General features: G+C 41.6%; 2 protein-coding genes across 2 annotated transcripts; both read right to left on the bottom strand.

Moving 5' to 3' along the window:
* Positions 1 to 8375: 8375 nt before the first annotated feature.
* LOC115820650 (complement factor D-like) lies at positions 8376 to 13954 on the bottom strand. The gene is made up of 4 exons (XM_030784287.1): positions 13797 to 13954; positions 12366 to 12501; positions 12031 to 12255; positions 8376 to 8435 (listed from the first exon to the last, which is right to left on the bottom strand). Exons 1-4 carry the CDS (start codon positions 13886 to 13888, stop codon positions 8376 to 8378), a joined length of 513 nt encoding a protein of 170 aa, XP_030640147.1. The 5' UTR covers positions 13889 to 13954.
* A 2098-nt stretch (positions 13955 to 16052) lies between these two features.
* Positions 16053 to 20390, bottom strand: LOC115821140 (granzyme B-like). The gene is made up of 5 exons (XM_030784902.1): positions 20333 to 20390; positions 19682 to 19832; positions 18305 to 18443; positions 17762 to 18013; positions 16053 to 16211 (listed from the first exon to the last, which is right to left on the bottom strand). Exons 1-5 carry the CDS (start codon positions 20388 to 20390, stop codon positions 16053 to 16055), a joined length of 759 nt encoding a protein of 252 aa, XP_030640762.1.
* Positions 20391 to 27208: the final 6818 nt, after the last annotated feature.

The following is a 27208-nucleotide window of genomic DNA, read 5'->3' as shown; positions in this document are numbered from 1 at the left end:
AATAGCCAAAGTATTCTGAAACTGGTCCATTTCTGCTGCTTTTATCTTTACTGGATGGCATCAAGCCATTAAGACGGGAATGAGAATCCGACCGCACACGGGGAAAAAAAAAGGATTTTGTTCTACAAGTTTTTGTTGGACCTGTTAAGAGCCTATGCAAATTAGTTACACCACACAAAACATACTAATAGTTAAAGTATGAAGAATACCCTTTATTCATATCTTAGCTGTTGTAAAGTTGGTCTTAAATTTCATCCCAGGTGGCATTAAAAAAGTCTTAAAAAGTCTTAAATCTAACTTTAAGCTGTAGGAACCCTGTATAAGGCCTGTGGCTGCCAGTCACTGCTGGATGTACTCTAGGCCCTGTCTGGCAATCTCCAGTTCCTCTGTGGCTTCTAGAGTCAAATCCATACATGAAGCACTGAATGCATGCACTGCTGCCTTTAACAACAGTCTCCTGAATGTAAACATGGATGACTACAAAGCAGAGTCATACAAGCTAAGGAGGGCTGTGGAAGATGCTAGAAGATGATACAGGGACAAAGACTCACAGTTCACCTCTCTCACATCCAACACATGTGGCAAGGACTACGGACAATGTTGGACTATAAAGGCAATGTTTCCTCTATGGTGAGTGCTGACGCTTCTCTCACTTACAACCTTGACTCTTTCTTTTTTTGTTACTCCCCCCTCTCTAGAGACCGTCTCGTACCAAACACAACCACTCGAGACCCAATTGGTTCTTCAGTGATTCTCATTTGCATAAAGTTGAGAATTCGCCATCTCAATTTTGCTTGCTTCGGCAAATTTGCCTCTTTTTTTAAAGCTTCCCCCACAGCCTACAGGAAACTGACAGAATCCCACATGGCTGCGGGGAGCCAATCCCGTCGCCGCACATCAGCAGAGAGACACACACCCACACAATGAACCAACAGCAACACACACACACATGCACACACAATGAAACAACAGAAACATACACAAGGACAAGAAATAATGACCGAGGGTCGTAACAGCGTAAATGAAGTCCAGTGTATTGTTTTCCCTGGTGGCAAAGTTTACATGTTGATGAAATTTAGGTAATACAGTCTTTAGGTTTGCCTGATTGAAGTCCCCAGCAATAATGAAAAATCCATCAGGATGAGCAGTTTGTTGTTCACTGATGCTGTTATGTAGTTCGTGCAGTGCCTCTGAAGCATTGGCGCTCGGGGGCAAGTACACAGCCACAATAACAACAACAGTGAACTCTCTCGGCAAGTAGTATGGCCGGCACTTAACAATTATGAATTCCACGATTCCACGAGTGGAGAGCAGTGTCTGAAAACCATCGCAGCGTTTGCACACCATTCTTTGTTAATGTAGACACCCAAACCACCACCACGAGTCTTACCATACAGGGATGATGCCCTGTCGGCTCGGTAGCATGCTAGTCCATCTAGCTGTATGCTGTGTAGCCAAGTTTCTGTGAAGACAAAGATACAATAGTTCTTTGTTTCACTCTGGGATATCCGTCGAAGTCATACACAGTATAGTTTGTTTTCCAGAGAGCGTAATTTTGCGAGTAGAATGGACGGGAGAGCTGGTCTGGAGGGATTAGCCTTTAGCCTAGCACGGATGCCTCCACACACTCCACGCTTCCGGGTCCTCTCGCACCACCTCCGGCACTTCCTCAGGCAGGTGGCCACAGTGGGATGTCCCGTAGCTATGGGGACTGGGTCGCGTAGCAAGCCGAGGCAACGGAGATTGTCCAAGTAAGTAGGGATCTGATCGTGTGTGATCATATTTCCAATGTCCAACAGCTCTTGAAGGTTTTAGTTGTGTTTCCTTGTAGAGCTGGCATTCTTTCTCACAGTGGCAGGCACTTTAGACAACATTCTCTGGTCCACATGAAGCCGCCATCTTATCCTACATCTTTTCTTATCCTATAGTCCCTGCCCTTACTGGTCAGTGAGCTTCTGGACCTTGGACTGCATATCTCTCTGTGCAAATAGATCCTAAATTTTCTGACTAGTGGACCACAGGTAGTTAGAGTAGGCAGCCTCACTTCCACCTCTCTCACCCTCAGCACCAGTGCTCCTCCAGGTTGTGTCCTCAGTCCCCTGCTGTATTATTTGTACACACATGACTGTGTGGCAAGGAATAGCTCCGACGCCATCATAAAGTTTGCAGACAATACTGTGGTGGTGGGCCTGATCACCAACAACAACAACGAGAAGGCCCACCTGGAGGAGATGGAAGACCTGACAAAATGGTACCAGGTCAACTGCCTCTCCCTTACTGTCAGCAAAACAAAGGAGCCGGTAGTGGACTTCTGTGAGCCGAGACAGAGGAGTTACACCCCACTCTCCATCAATGGTGCCCCAGTGGAGAGGGTGAGCAGCTTCCAATACCTGTACTCATCACCAAGGACCTGACGTGGACCACTCATACTACCACCCTGGGGGAAAAGGCATGGCAGCGCCTCTATCACCTCAGACTGGTAAAGACATTCAGACTGCCAAAACAGATTTCTAAAACCTTCTACTCTGGTGCTGTTGAGAGCATTCTAACAGGATGCATCACTGCCTGGTATGGGAATTGCTCTTCACAGGATCATAAGGTCCTGCAGAGGGTGGTGTGACTAACTGAGCATACCACAGGGACTGTTCTAACACCCCTCCAAGAGTTGTGTGCCAGACAGTGCAGCACCAGAGCCAGTAGGATTATGAGGGACCCGTATCACCCAAACCATGGACTCTTTCAGTGGCTGCTGTCAGGGAGACATCTCCACAACCTCAAGGCCAATACTGACAGGCTCCATACTACTTCTGCACCTAATATATATGTAAATATCTCTCACACACACACATATATATATATATATATATATATGTGTGTGTGTGTATATATAAACTTGCCAGTCAAAACATAGCTATTACGAAGGCTAGCCCTAAACAGGACATTGCAAGACACATTGGGCACATTTGATTTCAAGTCGGCAGCAGAGGACTTTGTGGCAATGAAAAAAAGGAGAAAATAAAATGTTTTTTTTGTTTTTGTTTTTTTAACTGGCTGTAGATGTTACAGGTTACAGATGTTTTGTAATAGCCTACATTTTAGTGGCTAATGTTGGGGTTTTGCTAAATCATTACTGTTCATTAAAACAAATAAACTTAAGGAAGAAAGAAAAAGGTCAGCATTATGCCACACTGCAGGACAAATGACTGAGATACCAGTTAGAATACAGGGGATGATTGTGGATATACATAAATAATTTAATAAGTATTATATATCAGGGCTTCCGCTAGGATTTTTTCCTGTAAGGTCAGAAAGAGTTTATTTTTACCAGACAAATATGAAACTTACTGGTCACGTTTTATAGACTTTGTGTCACGCTGGTGGAGTGGTGCAGGACCCATGCACAAGACACGAAGATTGAAGGTGACAAAAGGAGGACTTTACTTACAAACTAAAGATCAAAATACACATGAAAACTGGAACAAAACTGATAACAAAAAGGTGCAGCCTAACAGTGTGCATATAAACACAAACAACAATAGACAAAGGACAGGTGAAACACAAGGGCTTAAATACAAGAGGAAAACTAAACAGGGCAAACATGATTGGATAAGCTTAACAAGGGGGGGAACGAGGTCAATAAATACAACAAACAGGATCAGGTGAGGGGTGGAAACACACATGGAAGAGGAGCACAAGACATTTCAAACTAAAAGTCCAAAAGATGAGGTGCAGGCTGTGACACTTTGTTACAAACGCAAATATGATGTACACCTAGGTTGAGGACATAATGACAACGACCTCAAATTAGCTTGACTATTTAAGTTATTTCTTAAAATTGTACTTCTTTATTGTGAGTGTTGCACAGTCTGCCCTGCTGCCGACCATCATTTCACTGCTGCTGTACACTGTACCTTTGACAAAACAAACTCTGAAACTTGAAACATGAGACTGATTAACATCATGATGTTTACATCATTAGTCAGTGGTTTATGTTATCTTTGCCACGTCAGGCGTACCTGATCTTAAGCTTCATGATAACCATCAGTGTGGCCTTCTCACGAACTCATTGCTCCTGACGGTTAGATCTACAGGCACCTCCAATATGTAAGTAATATGTTATTGCTTTGCTTGCAGAAGTAGAACAAATAATTTCACACCCAGACAAACCCACTGATAAATAACACGTTGTCATACATTACCTGTGTCAGGAAGTACCTGGGCGGAGGACACAAATGTGGGCAAACTGAGGTTTTTAATAAGTCAAACAAACAAAGAAGCTCTACACAGACAGGCATAACAGGAGGCTAGAAGGGAGTGCAAACAGGTAACAGAGAAACTAGGAACTTTTCAGAACACGCAACACAAGACGGCTCAGTAGACACATGGGAAGGTGTAGACTTCGCCCTGACTGATCCGACGGAGGGGTTTAAATAGGGAGATGTGTAATGGGAAACTAAAGTGAGGGCAGGTGTGTGGGAGGAGAGCGATCAGGCCGGTGATTAGTAGACCGGCGACGCTGAGCGCGGAATGGCTGAGACTGGCGAGGGAGGAGGCGAGGTTGTTACAATCTGGGGTCAAGTGCACACACTCACAGAACATACAAAGTGAGGGTTTCAGATACCAGGTCTCAATTCATATTTCAGATCTCATTTAGAAAATTCAAATTAGATTTGCCTAGCTTGGTTGTTGATATCCTCATAAATTGCTTGCTTGTTCTAGAATGTTTGTTTATCACATTCATCTAGTCACACATTTCAAACTTAGTGAAGTGATAAATTGTTAGTTTGTCGTCCTCTCAGTAGGGGGTGTAATGGAGCCATGTTCAGCACACTGTTACAATGTCCGGCCAAGTGCCAGAAACTATAGTTTAGTCATCTGCAAAAACAACCAAATAATGTCAGCTACTGATTTCACTTGGTTATTGGATTTTTTTTTTTTCAACAGATTGCTTGTATCAGTTTTACTCAGGGGTGGACAGTAACGAAGTACATTTATTTAAGTACTGTACTTAAGTACATTTTTCGAGCATCTGTACTTTACTTCAGTATTTTTTTTTTTTTCTTTTGGAAACTTATGACTTTTCGTCCACTACAATTGAAAGACAAATATTGTACTTTTCACTTCACTACATCTCTGTGAATGTTCTCGTTACTCATTACTTTGAAGCATAGCTTTGTAGTCAGCGCATGAATTTTCTTCTCTGGAATGCGATACGGCATATTGTGTCCATCACATGAGAAAAGCCAATCACAGTAAATTACTCCAATGCTGTCAGTCAAGTGTATGCTGTATTTTTTTTTTTTTTTTTTAACAATTGAACTTGGCGGTTTTACTGATGGCTGCCACTATGGCAGATAAAGATAAAGGTTCCTCACTAAAGCACCCATGGCCATATTTTAAGTCCATGTCTGAGATTGAGATCAAGTGATTTTCAAGCTGCTTTCCGTACGTGTTCACGTGCTGTGTTCTCCTAACTTTTTTCATAGGTGGCTGTGATGTAGTGCTCACTGCTCACTTACAATCATATTCACCACAGTAGATATAAAATGCGACTTGAAAATCACAATTAATATGTTTGTGAATATGTGACGAATCTGGTGACAGAGGCAGACTACAACTGCTACTGTTAAGACAGAGTGTGAACACGAACGGAAACCAGTTAGCTTGGAGACCATTTGGGACATAACACCGGGTCCTGTGTGAATCCACTGCTGACGCATACTAATAGTTAGCTAGCGAAAATGCCGAGTTAACATTACTAACAAAAGGCCTTTCAGAAATATATGTTTTAATCTTGTCAGATAAACACAATACTATTAGTAAGGTCATGCGAAGGCCGTGGGTTCAGGTAGGAACCGGTCCCAATAAGTGGAAGGGTGGTGGAAATCAAGCGGTGACGAGGGTCATCCAGCTGTCTCACATTTCAGGCGATGCTATGTAGTAGAAGTAAAATAAAGCTAACCTATAACGTCAGGACGTGTTTATCCTTTTAAGGCCAATCTGAATTAACCTAGGGCCTATTTAACTGAAGCTATACACTATCTTTTATAGAGGAAGCATTTGATTCAACTGTGTTTCTATAGGCTTTGTACCATATTCCACAAGCTTTCTATTCTACAGGTTCTACAAGCAAGTCAGTGCATTCAGTAGGTTGTTTCAGAGTCATTAGGCTCTGTAAATGCATTGTGGCAACAATACAGCAATGTGTTGACATTAAAAAGAAAATGTACTTTTGAATATTTAAGTATTTTTAAAATCAAGTACTCCAGTACTTTAACTCAAGTAATAATTGAACTGAACAACTTTTACTTGTATTGGAGTAATATGTCACGACTCTCGAAAGAGGCTGGATGCACACGCAGATAAATTTCTCTCTTTTATTTAAAGCAGGGGTGGGCAAATCCGGTCCTGGAGGGCCATGGTCCTGATGTTTTTCCTGTCAACTAACTAAATACAATCTGTGATTGGCTGAAGAGCATGCACACCTGTTTTCAAGGTGAACATCAACAGGTAACTAAGAGGTGAAAACAAAAACCAGCAGGACACTGGCCCTCCAGGACCGGATTTGCCCACCCCTGATTTAAAGTAAACAAGAATTTCACTTACAGACTCGAGAACAGAACCTTGGCAGAACAAGAAAATGAACGTGACCTGGAGGAAATATCCAAACAATGCCGACACAAAGAAACAGGGGAAGCCAAGGAGTACTTATATCAAACAAAATAAGATATAACTTCTAAACACAGGTGAGAGCAATGATTGAGCCAAGACTAAACAGGACTGAACCAAAAACTGACAGAATGGGGGGGGAAAACAAGAGAAAACAGAACCCAGACCCAACACTAGAGGGAGAACAGAGGGACCACGGCGTGACATAATATTTGACCGGGAGTATCTATACTTTGACTCAAGTAATGGGGTTGTGTACTTTGTCCACCTCTGATTTTACATAACATATATACTGGTTAAATTTAATCTCTTTCCAAAACCATGGCGCTAGGAATTCTTTTCATCAACATGACCCATACAGTTAAAACTTGCTCAACATTCCAAATTTCTTAACATAGGTTACAGTTTACGAGGCAGAAGATTTCACCACGTGTACATATGCTGTGTAAAAGTTTTGTTAGTGGTCTGCATCTGTACCAAACACAACTGAGCAAAAAAAAAAAAAAAAAATGAATCACTCCATTGATCAGTGCATCTGAACAGACCTTCGGTTTCACTAATGACTTAGATTACAGATTGCGAATGTTTCTGGTCTACTAAAATATAGAGTGTAACAAAATGTGAAAAACAAGTTCCAGTGGTGAGGTGGTCTTTCATCAGAACCTGAGGCTTGCAGTACAGAATGTGCTAACCACACATTTCCACTGAGCAGCATCTGATGGTGTTTGATGATAACGTGGCAGAATTATGCATGGTTCTGCAGTTAAGCATAACCGTCGGCATGTGGAAAAAATATGTGAGCGTGTAAGTGTAATTGTTTTAAACATATTAGTTTGGGAACTGAAGTTATTAATATAGGAACAAAAAAACTATGCCAAAAAAAAAAAAAAAAAACTTTCTTGTACATGGGCTCAAACATATAACCGCCATGCAAATGCAAAACAAAATAATCTGTTTGTCGAACTGATCATTGCGTTCACACAATGATGGCACTGATCCATGCCAGGAAAGAATGTCACAGTGTGTTGCAGTTTGTCACACTATGTCACAAATTCATCATGTCACCCATTCTTCTTATACAACAAACTGACGTGGCTGTGACACCAGGAACCCCGTGAGTTCCTCATTTGAAACCAGTTTTAGAGGCTGGTGACTTAAACTGTCACTGTAACAATATTATCAGTATTAGTATCATTCACCCATAATCTTATGGCTCTTAAGCTATGTTGCAATCTAATGTTGACAGTTTGGACCAGGAATTAAGCCTGTTGATATAAAGAAAGTGCTATAGATGTTCTGTATCTAAGGCAAAAGGAGCGCTGGGCCATATGAAGTAGTCATTGTGATCAGTGGTATGAGGGTTGAAATGACGGTGTGTGTCTTAGTATTTGACACCTCTTAAGCCATTGCAACGTTCTTTTAGTACATGACCCCTCCCCCCATGGATGTCAGTTCCCCTTGCTATTTTTTTCATCTTGGTATAGACCATGCATTAATTCTGTCATTTCACTGGTTCTGCTTGTCATTTGTAGACTTTAGTGTTTGTTAGTGTTAGAGGGATTCTTTTGTTTGTTTGTTTTTGTTTTGTTTTGTTTTGTTTTGTTTTGTTTTTGTTTTTGTTTTTGTTTTTGTTTTTGCTTTAGTTTAAGTTTTCTTTTCTTATCTTACCTTTTTGAGAGAAATGAAAGCTGGATTGAGACCTTTTCTCAGAAATTCAGCAGTAACCACAGCATGCTGTTGCGTGAGGGTGGGACAGCCTTGTTTAACTGAGAGTGTGACTCACACAGGGAGAAATGAGTGAGTCTGTGTAAAACCTCTACCCTTTCCCACTATGCCCTGACATTATTACAGACAGGTCAGACACAAAAAAAAACCCCACACCAGTGGCCTCCAAAATGTTTCTGTGCAGTCTCTGTGCAGTGTGAGAGTTCATGATAATGCATTTAAATGTTTTAACTTTCAAAAAGTAAAACTCATCACATGACTTCTTTCTACTATATTTGTGCCCTGTCCAAATAGATTTGTCCAAACAGGACGGCCTCAAATAAGAAAAGAGTTCACTGTCAGGCTGCGATTGGAGGAGAGACTTTTTACATTGCAGTACATGGGTTAAGAAATGGTTCACTGATGGTGTTATTAAAAATTGCATGGGCAGTCACCAACCCCCCCCTCCTCCCCCAACCTTCTGTGACACCTTCTCTCACTTTCACTCCTCCTGTCTGTCCCTGTGATCCTAATTTCCCTCTCCAATTGTCTAAGCGCCCCACACCCCGCATTCAGAAACGATGCACATCAAAGCAAAAACTCAGTAAAAAAAAAAAAGGCAAAAGCCTCTGTAACACCTAACAGACACCAGGTTTGACAACTTATCGACTCCATGAATACCAGATCACCTCAAGATTAGTTTTCCATGGGGACAGAATTTGGAGCATGCCACAAGTCCAAACAACATTCCCACGCTCACTGACAAACTTGATAGAACAAGAGACAATGAAACTTGACTTGTACAGCATTTCTGAAGAAATGTTCATATTAAACCTCTAATCAGTCATGTAGCCTTAAAGGTCAACAGTTACCAACAGTTATTTCTCAGGATGTCAGTGGAACTACATTGTCCATAGTGTTAGAGCACTCTTGTTCGTTATTGCTCAGAAACATAAAGTGCGGTGGATAGGAGTAGGCCAATATAATTTAACTATTCCCTAGCTGGAAAAAAACTTATGTCAAATTGTTTAAACTGAGTTAAAGATTAACAACCTCTAAAATTTAAGGATTGTCTCCTCCCCCTAGCTAGAGGCGCTCCTAAAAGGGTGGTAGCATCCCCATCCCCAAATGAGATAAAAACCCAGACGTCCCGCTGTCCTCTTCTTCAGTCAAGTCTGAATCAAGTCAAGCTTAGCTTGGGCTCGGCCGAGTTCTGGTCGTGTCAGCCATCTTGTTGTCCGTCTGTTCGGTCCTGCTCATATGTGCGAAGATTCAGCCCAGTCTAACCTCCTCTGAAGATCAGCAATAGTAGCAGTCTCATCACAAAGTCTCACTGTTGATCTCCTACAATCAGCCTCAGTAACGACGGTTTCTCACACTTGAACATGGCTGGGCCTGCTCTTCTTCTCCCCTCTTTTCTCTCCTTCCCTCACTACCATTGGTGTAAGTAACTCCACCAGAACATCACTCAGATGTGGTTTCTATTGGTTAAGTGTGCCTCTTTGTGAGTAATAATTCGTACCTGTATAGTTGTTCATGCATGTACACTGAAGGTAATGAGAATATTGTTATTGTCTATCATTAGCTGTCATTGTATGACATTGTATGTAGTGTGTGTGTATTTGCCTTAGTTCCACCTAAATCCCGATTTATTCAGCATTAGATTCATTCTGTACCGCTTATATTTACGTTTCTATTCTTTGAGTATGTGATGAATCATCTCTCAGTTTAGTGAATGTTGTGATCAAGGAACTTCGTAATCTAGGATTGAACTTGAGGAGTATTATTGTACTTGCTACATTAATGCTATTACTTATGTTAGGGTTAATGAGGAGTTATTTTGAATAATTTTGAGGTTCAGTGTTCAAAGCGCTGAGTTATAAATACAGTCTTTCAGAATAACTGTAATTTGGGGGTTCAGATACTTGAATAAAGTTATGGTTACAGCTACGTGGCATTAGTATACAGTATAATATTCACAGAAAACCATTAACCAGAATTTATCTGCACCACTGTTACGACAGAACGAATGTCAGATGTGCTAATACAGAGTGACCAATAGACAGGGATTGAAATATTTCGCAAATTCTGGTTTTATATTTTACTTTCACAAGTGACCACAGATGATTTCAGATGTAACAGCAACAAAAGATAACAAGACTGTATCTTTTCTAATTGGCTGTGTGCCCAGACACAACAGCACTGCTTGTACATACAGATACTAAACAAAGTGAAGCAGAAATTTCGATATAAGTAGATATATGTTTTTTGGAATGGTTATAAGTGCACATTTCTCACTGGTGTGCTGCCATGGTAACAAAAGCCTTCATGATTACAGGGCTGCTCATTGGCCGGGACTAAAATAGACCCTAACCAAGATGCAAAACCAACTGAAATGTGGTAGATCAACCTTTTTGGAATGAGCTCACACTACCATCTTGTGGAAGAAGCAAGCTGTGCTTAACCTTGATGTCCAAAACCAGATGGACAAAGCAGGCCAGGTTCAGTCCACAATAATCAGGCTACTAAAGGGAGGACTATGAATCAAAAACAATAAACAAGGAATGGTCAACAAACAAGGAAGTTAAACAGAATGGGAAGGCTAAAAGGAACTAGGAGACTAACAGTATAAGCACGGCTCTGTGCACTCAGACTGGCGAGAGATTTCGCAAGTGTTCGGGCAGTATGACAGGCATCTACTCCGTCCTATCAGTTTTCTTCTTGGTTGGCACTGGGGGTGGGTCTTGGCAGGGTCAAGTTCAAAGTAACTGCGGAACTCACCTTTGAGAGAGAGTGAATGAGAGTGATCCAGAGGCGGCCGTGTTAAAACTGAGACTGCCTAAAGTTGACGATACGGTTACTTTCTTTTGACATATTCTGAATCGCTGGGATCCAGCCAAACAAAACGGAATGAGAAAAGAATGGGAAAAAGTCTTTGGAGCAAGACAGCTGGAGCTGATCGTTAATAACACTTGTGACTTATAATGCAGGCTACCGCAGCCCATGCCAGTCTCTTTCTTACTCTTCTCCAAGAACAGAACTTTAAGGGGCACGCTTTTGAACGAAGGCTTGAGCCAGTCAAAATCTTTCCAACCACTACAACAGACTTACTCACCGTATCGGACTTACTGCGGTCAAGGCAGATGGGTGCTTTAAATTGATGACAAAGATGAAATGGGCCTAGATATGAGGTTGCAATGATACATGGTGCTGGGAGAAATAATGCTCTAACAGCATGCATGTCCGTTTCTCAAAAATACATTTACACTTTAACAAATACCGACTGCGCAAACAGTGAAAAGTTAATACAAATGAGGGACAGCGTTTACCGGCTCACAGCTTATAGAATTTATCCAATGATTTTATTAATCCAAGGCAGAAAGGCCGATATCTTTGTGTAAACTTCTGGCAGGGGAGAATTTGTACATTTCTGACCGAATGACATCACTCCCACTGCCTTATCCCCACACACCAAAGGACCCCCAGAATCCCCCTGTAACATAAAACATTAAAATGAAGTTAAAGTCTTTCCGCCGTTTCAGATATAGCTTATTTGCCATATGATACTTTTTAGTAAAGTGTCAATATCTACATAAGTAACGCTGATAAAGTCTGTGATCTTACACTGCAAGTTGATGCTGCTCCACTAGCACACACCACGTTCTCTAACACCTCTCCATCATGCTGTGTCCAGAGGCGTTTACACTCTGCCTCATTGAAGACTGTGAGATTGGCCTCTTGTAGGCGCATAGAAGGACGTCCATAGGATCTGGTGAAACCCCATCCAGCCACACTACAGACAGTCCCAGCTTTGACGTCTCCATCGGGCTTTGGAAGTGGGATAAGCTGCACTCTCTTGCTCAGCTGAACTTTGTTCTCGAGCTAGAAGAATAAACATAAGATACCTGATGGATTTTGAGTTTTATTTGAGCAAATGATGTTTAAATGATGTTTCAAACCTCAATGTCGAAATACTGAAAAAGTATGGTTACCTCCAATAGCATAATGTCATTTCTGAGAGATTTTGAATCATAATGGGGATGTCTGTAATATGTCTTCACTTTCACTGGGCCCACTTTGTCTTTAGCCGACAGATCATGAGCACCCAACACTACTTGCAGATTTAGTCTACAGTGAAGAGGAGAAAGAAATGTTTTCAGCACATTTACATATGCTGTAGTGACCTCAAGGCTGTCACTGAAATCACCAACATCTTCATTCAGCTCATCTCCCCAGGAGCACATTGTAAAAATCACTTGTACCCCTTTTCCACTGACCCGGCGCCGGTGCCTAATCGAGCACCGGGGCCGCGCTTTTCCAGTGAAAAAATACCGTTAACGGTGCTAAAAAGCTGGCACCGGCACGGCACCGCAGAATTGCTGGTCCTAAAACTTTGAACTGCTGACGTCAGTGGCTATGCAGATAAAAACCACGCGAGAACCAATCAGTACAGCGTTTTCTGTGTTTGAGTAACAAAAAAGTCTGACCAAGCTAGCAGTAGGCTAAATGCTATATGTAGCATGAGAATATATATATGATTGAAAGATGTATGGGCAACCATTTGTGTCTACATCAACACGGGCCGTTGTTTACATGTTACATTGTCACAACCTGCACCGCCATTTTGGACTTTTAGTTTGATATGTCTTTGTGCTCCCGTTCTGTGTCTGTCTCCGCCCCTCACCTGTACCTGTTTGTCTAATTATTACCTTGTTAATTTTATCCAATCCTGTTTTGCCCTGTTTAGTTTCCACCTCTATTTATGCCCTAGTGTTTTGCCTTGTCTTTGTCTATCGTTGTTTGTGTTTTGCGCACACTGTTATGCTGCACCCTTTGTTATCAGTTTGCACTTGTGTTTTAATCTTCAGTTTATCAGTAAAGCCTTCCGTTTGTCACCGTCAACCATCGTGTCTTTGCACTTGGGTCCTGCACCACACCACCAGCGTGACATACATGAACGTAGCGGTAGAAAAAAACTCTCTCTCTCTTGGCTCTGGTTGATGCTAATAGACCACTGTAGAGCTTCGTTTGAGCACTCATTTAAACTTTTGAACTAGGTGACAGGCTTACTATTTTAGTGAATTTTGCCCCCAGAGCGAAAAGTTTTAGGGCAAAATTCGTGATGTGTTTCGCTGTGTGGAAGCCTAGCGTAAAAGTAAATTTATAAAAAGCGTTTTGTCTGACATTATTTTTTCCCCACGGAAATTACCCAAAGTCTCGCTACGTAGCATTCGGTTCCCAAACCAGTGGAAATGCAGGCCGGTTCTCAAAAGGCACCAAGGCAGCCCTGGCTCCGCACCAGCACGGGCACCAGCACCGTCCTAGTGGAAAAGAGCTACTGATATACTGATGAGAAAGTGCTATTGTTTTTAAATTTCTGAATCATCGTAAAAACACTCCATGAAACTAAACAAAACTCTTACTTCTGCCAGCAGTGGGCTGCTGTCATAACAAAGGACTCAGACACCAGAAAGCCGCCACAAGCGTGTCCCTTACTGATCTGCACTGAGACCATGTAGGGTCTGGAGTGAGGTTTGGCCTCTCTTCCATTAATTATTCCCGCATTCACAGATGCTGAGAGAGAGAGAGAGAGAGAGAGAGATGCTCACTATTGTGATTTAAAATTTTTTGGTAATGCCTTATCTCACAGCTCTCTAATTACCAGGCATTAACTAGGAAATGAGATGGTAATAAAATACAGTTGCTAGGAAAGTGTCAAAAGAAGACAGGATAGAAAGTACTAAGTAATTTCCTAGTAAGTACATAGAAGCCTACTAGGAAAGTAGATGGCAATAAAATATAGTTATTCAGAAAGTACCCATAAGAAATGGATAGTAAGTACTAATTCATTATCTAGAACAGGGGTTTTTAACCTTTTTTGACATGTGCCCCCCTACTTTGTCTAGGTTTGAACTGCCCCACCCCCCCCCCATTCCTTTTTCATTTTTACTTGCTGGTTTGCGCTTAAAAATCTCCTAATCTTGCACCCCTCTTAACAAGTGCTCGTGCCCCTCCGAATGGGTGGGCCCCACAGAAAACCCCTGATGTAGGAAGTACATAGAAACCTACTAGGGAACTACATAGCAACAAAATATAGCTATTCAGAAAGTACCTATTAGAGATGTATTGCAAGTACAAAGTTATTATCTAGGAGGTACATGGAAACCTACTAGGAAACTAGATGGTTAGGGCTAGGGTTAGGGTTGTTGCCATCTAGTTTCCTAGTAGGTTTCTACGTACTTACCAGGAAATAATTTATTACTTCCTATCCTAATACCCATATTTTATCACCATCTCATTTCCTAATTAATACCTGGTAATTAGAGGACTGTAACATAAAGCGTTGCCAAATTGATTCACCAACCGTCTTCCTTGATCTCAGATCTAACTGCTTTAAACTAATATCGTAAGTCCTGTTGCAAGAAACAAACAAGCACATTTGCCATACTCGCTGCTTGTGATCATGTCATCTGATCTAGAACAATAGTGTCCTTACATTACTAATTCACACTCGTGCCATGAATGTGGATCTCAGTCCATTTTGCCCTCTTAAATAACTTCCGACCTTAATTTTTAAATACGTTATACGCTGTGCATGTATTCACACACAATATTGGTCTTACCAGAGAGGGTCAGAGCTGGAAGTGCAGTAATCAGCAGGAGCAGAGGAGTGTAAGCCATGCTTTAGGATGGGGTCTTCTCAGACAGGAAAGCTTTATACTGAAAAAAGAGCTTAGGACACGCTCTTTTTCTCTTCTTCCCTCCCACTTGTAAACGTCACAATGAGCTGATATTATCCGATCACTATACTCAGTACCTCTGAAACTTCTTCCGACATAAAGAGAAGTCAAGAAAACTGTGAAAATGGAGTAAAGAAAACTATCATCTGGCTGCCGTCTAGTTGCTATGCACTGTCTATCTGTCTGATAGCCTAGTGCGCTGAAGAGCTGTAATTGTCACTGAGGTAGGTCCAGTTTAGATGTTCAAGTGAAAACTAATTGTCAAGTGAAAACACAAATACAAAAGACAGGAAATGTGAAGTTTGTGCTTGGTTTTGAATCTAAACCACACACCAATAGAGGAACAACAGAGGGTTATGTTGCAACTGAGGTAGATGTGCAGAAATACTAGTGTAATGGTGTCTGTGTTTCTGTCTGGCAGGTTGTATGTGAAAGTGTTGAGTGCATGTGTGCATGTGTGCATGTATGCATATGCTGGTGTGGTCACACATGTGTGTTTACATGCTTGTGAGTACAGAAATGCTATATCACCTGCTGAATCAGTACTGACTTGGTCAGAAAGATCTATGAAAATTTTCAGATGTATATTACACTATTAATGTAGATCCATAACAGTGGGTTTAATGTCACACTAAACTTGAATTGTGCGTTTCATACCAGTGTTCAGTGAGAATCAGTATGTGTGTGTATATAATAACAGAGCTTAAGACAAGTATGTACCTCTCACACACACACTCACGCATACACACACACATGCTCTCTCTCTCTCTCTCTCTCCCTCTCTCTCTCTCTCTCTCTCGCTCTCTCTCTCTCACTAACACACACACACACACACATACACGCACACGGAGACAGAGATAAAAAAAAAACAATCACTCAAGCTATTATTACATCAGAATTATTTATTTGTTTGTTTGTTTATTTGTTTGTTTGTTGTGCTCACTTCAAACTCCCGATGATTCCATTTATCCAGGGAAGAAATTTTGAAATCTGTGTATAAACGTTTGGTCTGTTTGGTCTGTCACAGTTATCTTTCTCATTGAATGACACCACCCCGACCGCTTTTTCCTTACACACCAAAGGACCTCCAGAATCCCCCTGTAGAGCAGAATGACGTGAAACAAATGAAAGTGAAACAAAAAGTTCAGCTCACACGCTCTCTGATTTCTGGGCGCTACTGTAAGAAATGACACAGAACGTTTCAGAGGCTCCTCTGGTTGATTTTAAAGAATGTAGGCAGTTGCAAAATTGCAGCATCAAATTTATTTTCAGTTTTTAATAACAAAATCTCAAGCAAGTATCAGTCACTAACGCTGCATCATTCATTCATGTCAATTCCACATCTCCACCTGTACTTCAGAATGTATTGAAGTCTTAACCAATGAGAAGTCTCAGTAATGAAATGAATGAATAAGAGGTAAAGGCAGCAGCGCCGGAACGAGTGGCAAAATAGGGGTGGGGGGGGGGGGGGCAAGGGGGTAAACCCAGACCTGTAGGGGGCATCCTCCCCCAGGGAACATTTTCTCAATTCTGGCAGCTAAATGCACTGTTTTCCCGTAATTTGAGACAGAAACAGAAAGCCTAAAGGCAGTGGCATTACCAGGGTGACCTAGCGTATGCTACATTGCAACTTTACAACTTCTAATTTGATGCAGTCAAAACTGTCAAAGCACAGACATGACAACCGCAACCACCACAACTTCTAAGTTTCCAGGAACTGTTTACTAACCAGTTTTTTTTTTGTTTTTTTTTTTACGTGAACTGCTGCATAGTAATAAACACACATGGTTAATATCATGCCATCCACACAAATGTACTGAACTGTTGTTAAAACTGAACTTGGACAACGTCTGGGTCCTTACCCTCTGTTTGTATTGTTTGCATGTAGTCGAAGTAGCCTGTGTTTGAACACAAAGGTGCTAACTTGTCGGGTTTAGCAAACAGAGTAATGGGATGGTTAGGTAGGTTTATATACATAAACAAATGTTACAGAATAAATGCAGACATAGGTTATGGCAACTCTTGACTGTTTGCCATGCCAGGTATCCAAGTGCGATTTTCCAAATCAACAAAATACATTGCACAAAATACATAAGCTTCGCCCCTCTTCTTAAACATTATTGCGTTACGTACCTTGCGATCTAGACATAAGATTGGTTGGTGACATCATGAATGGGAGTGAAACATTAATCCTAAAATTGAGCTGGCTATGAGCTCCTTCATTTACAACACCCAACCCCCCCCCCCCCCCCCACACTCCCCAAACACAGAAATATATATACCTAGACAAAAGCGAGCCAGGTTCCTACTGCAATGGTTAAGTTCTCTCTCTCCATTTTTAAGCATAACATGGACAGTGTTGATTAACACTGATAATCTGAGAGCCAAAAGTGCCCCCCCCCCCCTTCCCTTTGTCACCCCTGGGTAAAAGGGCAGCAAACATAACTCACTCTGCTGTGGTTTTCCCTATATATGAAATCAGAGTAATTTCAAACACCTGCTGGGAATACTTTTAATAAAAAGAAAAGGGAAAAAGAGAGAGAAAGGGGGACTGGTGTGCAGATAGATAGATAGATAGATAGATAGATAGATAGATAGATAGACAGACAGACTGGATATTATGTACTTCCAAAGGCTCGTGATCTTACCTGGCAAAACCCTGCAACTCCTCCAGCACATATCATGGAGGAGGGTTTGAAATAACTATTCCACTTGCGACTGCAGTCTTTTTTGTCCATTATGCTCACGTTGGCCTCCAGGAGGCGCTGCGTCGCATAGCCCTTGGTTCTGTTGGCTCCCCAGCCAGCCACGCTGCAGCTAGTCTTTGCCTTCACCTCTCCCTTCTTCTTCGGGAGAGACAGCCACTGCACGGTTTTGCCCTTTTGTACTTTTTCATTTAACTGCAAACAATAAAATAGGAGTCAGTCGGTTTGTCAATCGATGCAGCAAATCAGTCACTTTATCATTCAGGCGATTAGTAAATCATGTGGTGAGTGAGTGAGTGAGTGAGTGAGTCACATTCAAAGAATAAGTCATTCATACAATGTCAGTCAATCAAGTCACTCCTACACTGCATTTTCGTAAGTGAAAAAAAAAAATGAGAGTAATTTGTGATTCTGAGGTTTGAAATACTTTATGTGCTCAAATCCATGAGACATTGTGAGATTACAGAGACCAGATCAGTCCTTTACTTGCAAAAGCATAATGTCATTTTCCAACGGTTTTTGATTGTAGCCAGGGTGAATGTGGTAGAATTTCACAAGCTTTTGGTCAGAGGGCCTCTTCTTTGATAAGTCATGAATTCCCACCACAACGGTCAGTTTTACTGCCCTATGAAGTGAAAGGAAGAAAAAAAAGAAACATCTATTTTTTTTTTCCAAATATGAAAAATAGACAGTAAAACAGAACAGTAATGAAACAAAGGGAAGACATTTAGAGATAAAACATTTGAATACGGTAATAAAATAAAAAAATAATAATAATTCTAATTCAAATAGATTTTAAATATGTGTGCAAGTTGATCCACTAATAGAGGGTTGTACCATTAATAGAAATTACATTGTATTATGTTTATTGTTCTTCTTCTTATTATTGTATTTATTACGTTTTAATGACATGATACATGGCGGTGGTTCTCAACTCCACTCCTGAGGGCTGTCTGTCCTGCACATCTTTGTTTTAACTCTTCATTATCACAGTTAATTGAGTTTATAGAGGGCTTGATAATGAATTGATCAGTGGAATCAGGTATGTCAGTCCTGAGCTCAGGAGAGTTCAAACGAAGACGCACAGGACAGTGGGCCCCCAGGACTGAAGTTGAGAACCACTGATATATGGTACTCAAAACCATGAGTGAAGCATCTCTGAGTCACCAACTAGAATCACTACAGAGTGAACACTGAGTTGCTATCCGGACACTGAAGCGTCTGGTCGTTTAACGTTTGGCTAATGCTGTTTTATATCGAATCGGCAGAGCGGCTATGCAATATCATTCAGCGAGTAAAGCTTTGAGAAAACACTCTTTGGGAGACATACTGACAATAGACCACCCGTGAAATTATACACAGACAGGTTTCATTATTGCAGCTCTCACACCCACTCAGTTTCTGTAAGGTTTCTTGATCTTGCAAACGATGCAGCTTTATCCAAAAAAAAAAAAGAAATAGAAAAAGCAGCACCGAGACCTAAACTTGTGTAACGCTGCCATCCTTATGTAAAAAAAGGAAATCACAAGGCACTGATAACTCTGCTGCCCCAACGCCGTATATTTCTGTTGGGTTTTTTTTTTTTTTGGGAAAAAAATTAACAGAGCAATTTTATCCATAACTGGCTGAACCTTTTTTTTTTTCAAGTAAGGAAGAGTTGGGGTCGTGCTCAGAGAGACGTAACCGGCGAGAGAGGACTAGAAGAGTGTGGGTGGGATGTGGTGGTGGTTGCGGGTTGTGGTGGGGGGGGTGGGGGGTGGGGGGTGTTTGGAAGCTATTCTGGTAAGTCACTGTTTCCTCCAACGAGCCAGACGACGTGCGAATAAAATGCTGAGTCAGAATTGAGTAAGCAGAATTGCTTACCACTGGAAGCAGTGTGCTGCAGTCATGACGAAGGACTCGGACACGAGAAAGCCACCGCAGAAGTGTTGACCGTCTTTTTGCACTGACACCATGTAGGGTTTGGAGTGAGGCTTCGCCTCTGTTCCATTCACTATCCCCACATCCACATAGGCTTGGAGAGACGGATGGATTTCAGGCAAAGTTTAATTCAAATAAAACACAACTTGTTTGCAGTTTAATGACAGAAAACCCAAGAATTTCCTTTTTCTTTTTTTTTTTTTTTTTTTTAAATGACATTTTATGGCTTTTATATAAATTATGCAAATAATCCTGACCACAATTTTCCCATAGTCTGAATGCACACATGCATCTTCAGACATACACTTCTATCAGCTAAGTTGAAGACAGGCCCATAAATAGCCATTATAATTCAAAAATTCTGATTATATTTTCGTTTCACAAAGAATTTGAACTTAGTTAAAAAGGTTACAGTGATGGAGATCCACATTTACTTATAAATAAAACAATTTACAATTTACATTTGGCATTTGACAGATGCTTTTCACTTAGAATAAGTCCATAACAACAACAACAATAAATAAATAAATAATGGACTGGGTGAGGAGGAGAGAGGAAGGTTGTTGGGATAGGTAATGCAGGGATGGATCTTACCGGAGAGAGTCAGGACTGGCAGGACAGAGATCAGTAGCAGAAGAGGAGTGTTAGCCATGCTGTCTGTAGGACAGAGAAGGGCGATATTATTTCGTTTTGGCATGGGGGGGGGGGGTCTTTAAATGAAGGTGGGCATGATCTGAGTTTCCTCTTTACTGCAGCACCTTGCATAAGCACTGAACCTCAAACACCGTCATCGTTTCACATGTGGTCAGTGACAGGAAAACGTCGCTTTCCTCGCCCCTCTGTTTCCAGAAACTCTAATTTACCTGAAATGTCAATACCATGGTCAGACTACTGACCGCACAGGCATGGAAGCCAATGTCTAAATGTCTAAATTACTAGGTATCGTTACTTTGACTTTAAAGATCAGTCAACAATGTCGACTTTGGATTTGATAAACCAAGGGATGCAGTGTGATGGAGTCACCACTTTCATGGTAAACATGACATCATCTTACAAGGTTCCCCTTGACAGATTATGAAAATCCCACGTCTTGCTAAAATGCCAACACGTTCCAGTTAAAAGGAGAACCATGGCATCTGATTTTTTTTTTTTTGAAAGTGTAAAACAGTTTATTTTGAGCATGTAAGACCTCTTTTTTCATACTGGTGTAATTCAGTTTCTCTAATGCTATATTGTTCTGTTATTTCTTTACTGGGCATACTTTAACCCTTATCTGGTCAGTGCTTGATTTATTTTCATCTCGTTCATAAACACACCATTCATAAACAGGTTAGGTAGATTAGATATACCTTGTTCTCATGTGCAAGCAAACATACACACACACACACACATACGCGCGCACGCACACACACGCACACACACACACACACACACACACACACATATGCACACACCACTCGATGTTTAACACTTACTCAGCTTTTCACGCCCCCTTCCCTCAATTTCCTGTTCTCTCTCTTCTCTACTCTTTACATTTCAGACACACTGCGTGTGTGGAAAACGGTTGACTAATAAGTGAAGACCCCGGGGACTAGTTTGAAAGGGTCTACCTGGATACCACGCCTGACAAAGCATTTGATGACGGAAACTGACGTTTCTAATGTGAAGTTAGGTCATGTCTTATCTGTAATGTATTCACACGACTGACCGTAAGCTAGCATCTGAGGGAGCCTCCATTTGACCCTTTCCACATCCTTTTCATTTTTTTTTTTTTGAAGAGTTTTACTCCATCATCCAGATTTTGAGACCAAATACCAAATGCATTTTAAATGCAGTCTAGAATTCATAAAGAGAGTTGACCAGGAGGGAGATTCTGTAATTCTGCATCTCGTCCAGGAGGTGGTGCTGTGGGATTGTTAGGTGGATATACAGCGTGGACTAGGAGTGGATTCTTGGACCTTGCTTCGTTTTTTGCTAAGCGGGAGGTTTACAATGAAAAATTATGATAATAACAATAACAACAGCAATAATAATAATAATAATAATAATAATAATAATAATAATAATAATAATAAAAACGAATTTTGTACTTTTAAATTGTGTTGATTTCTGTTATTTTATAAGATCATCAACAGAGATCTCAATTACATTTCATTACTGTCTCTAGTTTTACATAGAACTCAAACTGTTTAATAATAAAGGAGTTCATAATGGATGTCCTTACGTGTGTGTGAGTGTGTGTGAATGTGTGTACATGCTTACACATGCGTGTAAGTGTGTGTGTGTGTGTGTGTGTGTGTGTGTGTGTGTGAACCTGAAGTGAAGTACACTGGAAATACGCATTTGTGAATGTATATACATGCTTTTGCCTGAGCATATGTGAATGCATACACATGCTTGTAAGTGTGTGTGTGTGTGTGTGTGTGTGTGTGTGTGTGTGTATAATTCTGAGAGGAGAGAGGCGTTGAGAGGTTCATTCAGCAGCCGTCTTTGCACCATCTTCCACGGTATCATCCAGACAGCGCCTCAGCACCCCACCCCTCCATCTCATGCTGGCCTGACCAAAGGCTCTCTAATGCTATAATTACCTGCCATGCTGATGGGGCCAGACTCTCTGTGCTCTGTGTGTCAGCCGCAATAGCCCGAACATTCTGGTTCTAAACCACCCCAAACATTCTGATACTACACCAGTCCGAACATTCTGGTTCTAAACCACTCTGAACATTCTAATTCCAAATCACTTAGCAACATGTGCCAGAGGAGAATGTCACACACATGCTCACGCACACACACAAACACACACACAAAATCTACTCAACCTACAGAAGAATCATTAATCATACAACAAGTCTCTTCAAATGAAGTTGATTACAGTTGCAACACATACCAGTGGCTCAGATAGTTTGTAAATCCTAAACACCTTTGAATGTTGATGTTTTTCTGATAATACATCACCCTTGTAACATAACTTAGCTAAGACCAGCCTAATCTTACAGAAGAGAAAAGACAAATATAAAAACAAGAAAGACACTGAGCACTGTTATTCTTGCCCAAGATATTGTGTTTTTGTTTCTTTTAGATATTTTGACAATGTCTAAACTGAACACCCACTGACAGTTCTGGACTGCATGCTCCAAACATCCAGTGCTTCTGTGGAAAATATCAAGCAATTTAAAAAAGAGAAGCAACTTGAAATTTTCTATATCTTCTCTGCTAGAAGCATCAAATTATCTCATTGGTTGGGGAAACGACAGGTGACGCATGCAGCCAGCGCTCACCTCTGTTTCATGCATCTGATACCTCCCGATGGAAAATATCCAACACAAACCCACTGGCCGCAGCTAAAGAGGCTCAATATTTGAGTGGAAAAGGAACAGTGTTGAAAATTTTGTTTTTAAACATTATGCATCAAAAAAAAAAAAGCAAAAAAAACCCAAAACTGTCAAGCGGGGGAAAAAAAATGAAACACGAGTGGCTAAAGTTGAAAGCTGCAAAAGCTAACGTTGAGTCGTGATTATCAGTGGCGTTAGCGGCGAGAACAGTACCGTCACACAGATAGCGACGAGAGACAGAGGCCGTCTAGCCCTCTCTTTTCCGGGAGAGGTTTCTCGGCGTGCCCTCGGAGATTCGAGGGGGAAAGGTGGACGGGGCGGTTTGGCTCGGGACGAAGCCTCGCGTCCGGAACGCATCCTGACTTATGTCTTTTCCAGTTAGGCCAAAGCCAAACACAACCTTGTGATGTTGACTGGGACAACGTCCAAGATACTGGCCCTGCCTCAGCTAGCCAAGCTCGCTGGCAGCGGGACGGGGCCGCCACCACCAAACCCCCCCCCCCCACCCCCTTTCCCCGACACCCCTTACTCCCCAAAGTCCCCCCAACACCCCCCCCCCTCATCCCCACCTGCCTTACCAGTCCCACCCTCACCTCCCCATCGCCACCCCCCCCCCCCTCCTGACTCCTCACCCTTACCCAACCGGTCCGTCAGACAGCGTTTGACGCTCCCTCAGGCATCCCGGGAATGAGGGCCAGCGGGGGCCTGGTGGCGGCACATGCCTGGGAGACTGTGGGATGGATGGCATGGCAGAACACAGAGGGCACGTAATGTATGTGGCACTGAGGGGGCTCGGTCTGAACCAGAGAGAGCACCGCTGTCTCATCCAGACACAGGACTAATCCACGCTGAGTTGAGACGGCCCCCACTCTGATAGATCTCACTTTTACCTGCTGCCAAGACTCGCAGAGAGTTCAGCCAAACTGCAGGAGGGAGAGAGAGAGAGAGAGAGAGAGAGAGTGAGTGAGAGTGTGAGAGAGAGATTGGAAGGGGGGGGTTGTTTCTGAAATGCACAGAATTTTCTGAACATTCTCCGACTCGTTTTAAGTGCTATCTGAAGTTCTCTAAGGAAAAAAAGAAAAGAAAAAAAAAAAAAGCAAGACCCTCGTTTTTGTGGATTCTGCGAGCACATGCTATGCAACCTGTAATGAGAACTTTATCCTGAAACTAAATTGCCAGAGGAGAGTCACAATTATGTGCATTATATGATTCATACCTGATAAGATTTATAGAAAAAAGGTGCTTTTTATAGTCTACAAGTCAAGACAAATCTTAAAAATAGGCTGAAAACAGCCCCAACCAATAGGACAGGATGTAAATGCTATTCATTCTTCCATTCCAGTCAATGGTCCCTTTAGGGTAACAAAGTTGATTTACATTAAAAGGATGAATAGGTTTTTCATTTATTGGTTACAAATGTTGATCATCATGATATGTAAGGTCTCCCTTAAAGGCATCCGAAAATAAAAGACTTCAGTCTGAAACACACACACACACACACAAACACTCAAAGGCACACACAAAACACACACACACATACACTCAAAGACACACACAGAAATACACAGACACGCACTCTCAAACAACACTGAAACACACACACACACACACACACACACACATACACACACACACACTCAAAAACACACACATACCCAGACATACTCGCAGAGAGAGAGAGAGAGAGACAGAGAGAGAGAGAGAGAGAGTTCAAAGTTTTGCTCTGCTGGTCCATTCACGGGCATAAATCAGTATGGTTTAGTAACAAATCGAGACTAATCCCAAATTCAGAGCATTGTGAAAGACCCAGGACAAATGGCAGACAAGTGTGAGAGGGCTTAGCTGGGGTCTGTGAAAAGGGTGAAGGGTTTGCTATTGATCTGCGGTGGTCCTCTTACTCCTTGCAGGAGCATTCAAACCCAAAGACCCTGCTGAGTTTGAGCAAGTCAGGCCACTCCAGTTCTCTGTATGCCACCAGAGCACACACTCAGAACTACTGCAACTCCTCTTCAAAGCTCTGTAATGGAACTTCAGCAAACACTTCAAAAATCACTTACCTCCTTCATTGCCCTGCTCTTACATCAAATCTGTGTGATGGGAGGTGATTTTTTTTGCGAGGGGTGGGGGGTGGGGGGGTATTTTCTATGCTGTCTCATTCTTCAGCGAGTAATGGTGACCACACAGGTTTCAACAACTGACAAAACTGTGAATTGCGAGGACCGTAGGAGCATGGCTTATATCTCAAACAAATCCTATTCTGGATACAAATTAGGGAATTTGTAAAACAAGTGTGTATGAATGGAAGGCTGGATTTTACAAAGATCCTGGAGGATTTTGAGGAATCCAATGTAAAAAAAAAAGTAAAAAAAAAAAGTAAAAAAAAAAAAAAAAAAAAGGACAAGCGTCCTTTACATTCGGGAATTATTTAACATTTTTAAAGAGGAGTGTGATTGGGTCTGCCCGTGGTAAGGACATGAATGTTCTGTCTGATTTTGGAGATTTTGAAGTCTGTCCAGCCAGAGAAGAAAAACTTCAACGTAACAGCGATGCAGGTGTTTTGACAGCCACGTTCACCTAACACAGCAAAAAAAAAAAAAAAAAGACTATACGCAGTTCTAACGGTGTGGCTTGCCAGTCAAAAATTCACAAAGCGACTGACTAATACACCAAATGTCAAGACAAAGTTTACTCCCTCCTCGCCTCTGACACCTTGAATTTAAGACAGAACACCTGGACGTCGGGTCCAGGTGACTCTGGACTGAAGCAGCGGACACGGACATCCTGGTAAAGGTATCCGTCCCGGGCCCTTCTCTTTGAAGCGCTCCACCTTGATTTTCCATAGCTTTTTTTTTTTTTTTTTTGGAGGTTTTCAGCTGATCAAAGGACACGTCTTTGATCTCTTGCCTTGGTGCTGCCAAGAGATCACTCTCGTCTCTCCGGCGAATGAGTGAGTAGGCAGGACAGTAGAGAAACAACGATAATTACAGGCTCCAAGTGTGTTTCTGTGCTTTTCTAGCAGGGGGCCTGGCAACCTGGCAGTCTTGCCGTAAAACCCAAGGAAAAGAACAAAAAAGAGGGAGACAGAGAGAGAGAGAAAAAAAAAGAACAAAATTCCTGGATAGCTCATGAGATCAATGGAAGAATGAAAAGCCTCTGTAAATCGGGCCTACCATTCAAGTGAACAAGCAGAAAATGGGATTCATTTGAAGGTTAAATGCTTTTTTTTTTTTTTTTTTTTTAAATGCTTTGTCACTGAGATTTTTACCATTTGCTGTAACAGACGTTACGGATGTCTCAGTGTTCTTGATTTTCAGTTTAATTTCTCAGCTACGGCTGAGGCTTTCTGTATCCACATTTCTGACTGGATTAGGTTCATTTAGTTCAGATTTAAAGTCCAGTTGGGTCTTTATATAAAGAGTAGTAACACTAAGATAGGCCTGTAGCACATTATTTCTGGTGATCATGAAATACCTAGAGTTCAAACTTACTCTTAGTTTTGTGTAAACTGGAGAAAGACAAGGGGAAAACAAACAAACAAAAAATTAGAAACTGAAATACAGAGCTGAATTCATTTCATCGACTGACTCATTTGCTCGGTTTGGGGGGACGTTCTGTAAAGAGTTATGGGGACATTGTGTAATTCTTTGACTTGGTATGTGTCACAGTCGAGTAATTTCACATCAGGATGAATTGAAGGTTGAAAGGAGTGTTTTTATCTTATCTTTTTTGTTTTGTGTGTTTGTTTGTTTGTTTGTTTTTTGCATTTTTATCAAATCGCTCTGAACTGGGAAAAGAGCCTCCAGTGGTAGAGCCCTTGTCCTCTGAATGAAAGGCCTGTAAGACTCACTGAATGTACAACAAGAATCCCAGAGGACAGGAAACTTATTCAGGGTTCGAAAAGCATTGAAGAAGAAGAAGAAGAAGAAGAAGAAGAAGAAGAAGAAGAATGATCTTCTTGGGGGTTTTTTTAGTTGATAGCTGTAGTTACTTAGTTTTATCAGAAGTAACCTCCAGATTTTTTTTTTTTTTTGCTTTGCTCCTCTGGAAAAGTAAAAACCCTGAAGCAAATGCAATGAGATGGTTAGTTATTCTTTAGAGAATGGATGTGTTCACCTGAAATCCATACGGCCAGACCTCT

Source organism: Chanos chanos, chromosome 9, assembly GCF_902362185.1.
Source record: "Chanos chanos chromosome 9, fChaCha1.1, whole genome shotgun sequence".
Classification (NCBI taxonomy): Eukaryota; Metazoa; Chordata; class Actinopteri; order Gonorynchiformes; family Chanidae; genus Chanos; species Chanos chanos.
The sequence above is the reverse complement of the archived record's forward strand: the minus strand, read 5'-3'. Positions and strand labels throughout refer to the sequence as shown.